Genomic DNA, 6,339 nt, shown 5'->3' on the forward strand with positions numbered 1-6,339 from the left:
GAATGCCAGGGCCAAAAGAATGGGAATGGGTGGGTAGAGAAGTGGGGGGGGGTATGGGGGACTTTTGGGATAGCATTTGAAATGTAATTGAGGAAAATACGTAATAAAAAAAATAGGCAGTAATGACTGGACTTAGTGGGTTATTTAAAACAAGGAACTATTTGGGGACAATGGTGAGGGTCATGAGAGGAGTTGAAGGGATGATGGGAGTATATGTACCATTTAATACATGTGTAAAATTTTCAGGAATAAAACAAAGTAAGTAAATCAAGATCTCAATTTCAGAATTTTTATGTTATTTAAGGACAGGTGTTCAGTGTATGAAGTATGTAGAAACATTATGTTAAACATCAGAAACAGTAAAAGACTAAATTCATAATATATGAGCTTTATGGGATATTGTAAGTATAATATTTGTATATCAGATGTAATTATAAGAGTTGGCAAATCTGTTCTTTATTTCTAGTTTATTTCTAAAAATAACATATTTTTCCTGTTGTTTCTAGTATTTCTAGTTCCACTGAGTGTGCATGGGTCCATTCTCATCTTAAAAGCAAGATTATCGTAAGTCAGATCAAAGACTGTTGATCTTTTAAGCATTTATCAGGTCCCTGCCTACTCCTCTTGGGATAACGCTCACGTAATTAGTTTATATTCTTTCAGATATTTCTTGCGTTTTGCATTTACATTGTAAATGAGTATGGCTCTACTTTCACAGATGTCACAGGGAATGAACCAAGGTCCAGGAAACAAGATATTTCAAATTCAAATAATGGAATAGAATTTATAAAAGGAAGAATATACAGTTTAGGCAGCTTTATGGAGGCCAATAACAGGTGAAAAAAATTCAAGACTGACTGGAATAGTGAGTTTCTATCATACTATGGGCAGCAGGTTTAAGAGAAAAATAGAGGCTTACCCAACCACAGGTAAACTCTAGCAGATGAGTGCTGCTAGCAGAAGAGTGGCACAGCTGCTATTGTAGATATGACATTAGAGGGGCACCTTTGCATATCAAGTTGCAGTAGAACTAGCTGCATCTTCTCCAACTGAGGCTAGAAAAGGCAGCCCAGTTATGGGAAACTGATCCAATGGCAGACAACAGAGTCAGAGACAGACCTTGTTCCTGTTGTTAGGGGTTCCACATGAAGACCAAGATGCACAACTGCTACATAAGTGCAGAAGATGTAGGTCAGTACCATGCATGCTCTCTAGTTGGTTATTCAGTCTCTGTGAGCCCCTATGGCCTCAGGTTACTAGGGTCTATTGGTTTTCTTATTCTGGCATTGGTGCTTGACCTCCTTAAATTCTTCCACACCCCTCTTCCACAGAATTCCCCAAGATCTGCCTAATGTTTGGTTGTGGGTCTCTGCCTCTGTTTCCATCAATAAAAAAATTAATAAAAAAATAACAAACAAAACAAAAAGAAGAAGAAATAAATAAATGAAAGAATAGATGGGGGCACTTGAATCACACTGGAAAGAGAAATAGATCAGATGCCAGTGGATGATGGAGAGAGGGGACAGGTTAGGAAAGGGATGGGGATAGAAACAGGAGGGATTAGGTAGGGAGAAGATGGAGGAAGAGAGTACTGGGATAGAAAACTAGACTAGGGGTTGGGATAGCATTTCAGGAGTAAGCTAAAAAAAAAAATAGGGTCATGGAAATTCTCAAGAAGCTATGAGAGTCACCCTAAGACTCCTAGCAATAGGGAAATATGGAGCCTGGATCAGCCACATCCAGTAATGATGCAAGACTTCCAATGGAGGGATTAGGACACCAGGCCAGCCACAAAACCTTAGATCCACAATTTGTCCTGCCTACAAGATGTGTAGGGGTAAAAGGTTCAGCACAATTTGAGAGAAGGGCCAATGAATGACTGGATCAACTTGAGACCCATGCCATGAGAGACAGCCTATCCCTGACACTATTAATGATACTCTGCTATACTTGCAATCAAGAGTGTAGCAAAACTGTTATCAGAGAAGTTTCACCCAGCAAGAGATGGAAACTGATGCAGAGACCCACAACAAAACATTGAGTGGAGCTTAGAAAATTCTGTGGAAGAAAGGATTGAAGGAGCCAGAGGGGTACAGAATATCACAGGAACCCCTACAAAATCAACTATCCTGGGCCTATACCAAATCTTCAAAACTAAACTTCTGACCAGAGAGCCTGCATGGGACTGACCTAGGCTTGACAGTTGTCCAGATAAGACTTCATGTGGAACTGTAAAGTGGGAAAAGGGCCTGTCTCTAACTACATTGCCTGCCTTTAGATCCCTTTCCCCTAGTTGGGTTGCCTTGGCTAGTCTCAATGGAAGAAGATACACCTAGTCTTACTGAAACTTGATATGCCAAGCATGGTTCCTATCCATCAGAAGCATAACTTTTCTCAGGATAAATGAAGGGCTAGGGAGGGGGAAGGGTGGGTGTGCAGAGAGGAGGGAAGCCGCAATCAGGATGTGAAGTAAATAAATAACTTAATGAAAAATACAAAAAAAAAAATAAGATTTTAATGTGTGTGAATAGAATTATGCTAATTGAGTAGAAAAATTGTGTTTTCTTAGTTTCTAGTTAGTTCCAAAATTTCTTTCAAATCTTCTATGAAAAATATGCATCCATTATGTTCCTGTGTGTATTCTCTTGACTTGGACCTCCTTCTAAAACTAAAAAACTCAAAACACATATTTGTACAAACTAAAGGAGACAGACAATTGGTTCTGTTCAGTAAGCCTTTATACGTGCACCAAAATCCATCCAGAAATTACTGCATATGAGACAGATTATAATTTGATATGTTATCCAAGACCAAGGTTATCCTATTGTTCCTAACAGATAGGCTTATTATCAACATTAAATGTATTCAGCATAATTTATACTGATATAAATATATATATATATATATATACATCACATATATGTATATATAAAGTTATACATATGTGTGCTCACATGTGTGAATGTAACAATAATAATTAATAAATCATGAATAGCAAAAGGAATGAAAGAGGTCAGGGATAACTTGTGGGGATACAGAGTGAAGAAATTATTTGAATGTAATATTCATATATGAAGTTCTCAAATGTAAAAAAGAAAAAAGGAAAGAGAGATTTTCCTTGTTCTACAGAGTTTAATGCATCAGTGACTTTAAATAAACATCATTCCTTAGGAATGTAGGTTAAAGATTATTATAATCTTTGCTTTATAAATACATGTAGTTCTCTGTTTTCAGAAAAGATTGTTCCTGCCTGAGTAGATGGGAAAATATACCTATGTAATTCATATGTGAAATATATGTGTATATACATGCAAATGATTTTTCAGATTGATGAACAATAAAATTCTACATTACAGAAGACAGTCCATAGTACATTTAGGAAGTTTTCCTATAACTAACTAGTTGTCTGCATACTCTCTTCATTGCTACCTTCATTTCTTGATTTCTAAATGTATAGATTACAGGATTCAGAAACGGAGTGATAACTGCATCAAATATGGCCAGAAACTTATCAAGGTGTGTGGAAGGAGATGGCCAGGTATAGAAAAATATCAAAGGACCAAAGAATAAGAACACCACAGAGATGTGAGCAGAAAGAGTAGATAAGGCTTTAGAGGAACCACTTGAAGAATGTTTTTGCACAGTGATTATGATGACAATATATGAAATGATCAGTATGAAGAAGGAGCCCACAGAGATGAACCCACTGTTGGCTGTGACCATTAACTCCAGCTGGTAAGTGTTAATGCAGGCTAGTTTGATAAACCGAGGAAGGTCACAGTAGAAGCTGTCCAACACATTTGGTCCACAGAATGGTAAGTTTACTACAAAAGCCAGTTGAATCAGAGAATGCATAAGGCCAACCACCCAGGCAGCCACGGAAAACAAGATGCACATCCTTGGGCTCATAATGGTTAGGTAATGAAGAGGCTTACATATGGCCACATATCTGTCAAAGGCCATGGCTATGAGCAGCACCATCTCCACACCACCAATGACATGAATGAAAAATATTTGAGTAACACAACCTGTAAAGGAGATGACTTTGTGCTTTCTGAATAAGTCATAAATCATCTTCGGAGAAGTAACAGAAGAAACACCCAAGTCAATGAAAGAGAGGTTAGCCAACAGAAAGTACATGGGAGAGTGTAAGTGAGGGTCAGATGCCACAGTGAACACAATAAGGCAGTTTCCCATCATGCTAGCCATATAAAACATAGAGGAGAACACAAAGAGAAATAGTTGAATACTCCAGGAGTTGGTGAGTCCCAGGAACACAAACTCTGACACCACAGACTGATTCGCTCCTTCCATTGGTTGTGTTGACAGTGACTGAAGGAGGAAACAAGAGAAACTATAAATTATATTATTGTAAAGTCCTACCTATATATAAATAAGTGCTGAGCACCAGTAGTAATCAGAGGATTATAACTTCAGACTGCAGTGAAATCACCTCACATTTTTCCATAAATAACAAGGGAAGGTGAATAGGAAGCATTGAGGAAGGGAAGGGAAGGGAAGGGGAAGGGGAAGGGAAGGAGAGGAGAGGAAGAGGAAGAGGAAGAGGAAGAGGAAGAGGAAGAGGAAGAGGAAGAGGAAGAGGAAGAGGAAAGGAAAGCAAAGCAAAGCAAAGCAAAGCAAAGGAAGAGGAAGAGGAAAGGAAGAGGAAAGAAAAATGAGAAAAGTTTTAAAATGAAAAGTTTTAAATTCAAAAACTTGAAAAAATATAAAGATAAATTTGGTTGGATTTTAAAGGAGAGTATCCTTGTAAACTCCTCATGTGAATATAAATTAGTGTTTTCAGGAAGCAAAAATTGTCTTAGGGATACTGAAAAAATGTAAAACTACAAACTGGGTTAGTAGCCCAATAAATTAAAGGTAAAGATGAGTAAGGCCCTATGTTTGATCATCAGCACCACAATTGATAAAAAGGTAGTAGAGGTTTAAGTAGAGAAATAAAAGGTAGAAGTAAAAAGGAAAATAAACAAAAGTAAGAGGTACCAGGCTAGAGAGAAGGCTTGATTAGTAATAGTATTTGCTATGTGATCATAAGAACCAATGCTTAGACCCCAACATCCAAATAAGAAGCTTATTGTGGCTGTGTATCTGTACTCACAGTGTTGTGAGAGGGGAAAATAAAGGTATCACTTGAGCTTGTGAGCTGCCAGACTAGATCAAGGCTCAGTATAAGACCCTGTCTCAAAGGAATAAATTGCAGAATGAGAGAGTAGGAGCCAGGACATTGTCTTTTGTCATCCAAGAAACACACATATGTGATATTGCACACACACACATACACACACATGAACATACACAAACATCAAGTATGCATATTGATATACCACAATTACACATACAAACAAAATTAAGAATAAAATTATTTAAATTTAAATCTTGAAATACCATGTGATATAGCAAGTCTAATTTTGAGAATACATATCCAGAAGAAATTATATTTACAAATAAAGAACAATATGTATAAGATTGGTTAAATGATAGATTATCAGATAACATACACACACACACACACACACACATACACACACTTGGACACAAAGACTATTCTTGCCCCCTTCAAGAAAAGAAATCCTACTTTTCGTTTAACATGAACAATCCTAGAAATCTTTGTGCTACGTGAAATTAAAGAGACACAGAAAGTCAAATACTTAAACATCTGACTTAAAATGAACTCTAAAGATTCTTCATTCATAGAATCTGAGAGTATGACAATTTACCATCAGCAAATGGGATAAAGTAGGAAGGTTAAATTGAAGATTTTTAAGAAGAAAAATATTCAATCAGACAGTATGGGTAGTTTCTGGAAATTCGTTGTTCACTGTGGTCACTATATTTTAAAACTACTCACTGTTCTTCAACTATCCATGTTGATCTCCATGGCAATGACTAAAGACATTATTCAGGATTGTAATATCTTACTTTTGACTTCTCATCTCTTCAAAACATAACCCCAAGGTTTATGAAGTGGTTTTTATTACCTTGAAGTCTTACTTTAAAGTATAAAAATTGATATACTAGCCTTTAATTGAGTTAACTGGACATAATACTAACTCCCCAAAAAGGTAGATTTATATGTATTTGCATTCTGTCAGTCAGTTATCAGTTTGCATCATTTCAAGATTTTTCTTTAACAGTTGACATCATGACAAAATCAAATACACAAACTTGAGTATTAGCCTTGAAGTATTGGACATGATATAAATCACAGCCCTGAAATTATTCTAAATTGACCTGAATGCTCTGCAAGATGACATTATGTAGTAGTAACTATATGCTAAATCTCTGCAAAGTTGTTTATCTCATTATATTGTAGGGTTTTGT

General features: G+C 36.5%; 1 protein-coding gene across 1 annotated transcript; it reads right to left on the reverse strand.

The window, feature by feature from the left end:
- Positions 1-3,375: 3,375 nt before the first annotated feature.
- On the reverse strand, positions 3,376-4,332 carry LOC110289410 (olfactory receptor 4F3/4F16/4F29-like). Its single transcript, XM_021155603.1, has one exon. It carries the CDS (start codon positions 4,312-4,314, stop codon positions 3,376-3,378), a length of 939 nt encoding a protein of 312 aa, XP_021011262.1. The 5' UTR covers positions 4,315-4,332.
- Between the last annotated feature and the right edge of the window lie 2,007 nt (positions 4,333-6,339).

This window comes from Mus caroli, chromosome 2 (assembly GCF_900094665.2).
Source record: "Mus caroli chromosome 2, CAROLI_EIJ_v1.1, whole genome shotgun sequence".
Taxonomy (NCBI): domain Eukaryota; kingdom Metazoa; phylum Chordata; class Mammalia; order Rodentia; family Muridae; genus Mus; species Mus caroli.

Excerpts from the sequence above, each read along its gene's own strand:
- LOC110289410 (XM_021155603.1), bottom strand. The coding sequence starts at position 4,314 with ATGGAAGGAGCGAATCAGTCTGTGGTGTCAGAGTTTGTGTTCCTGGGA.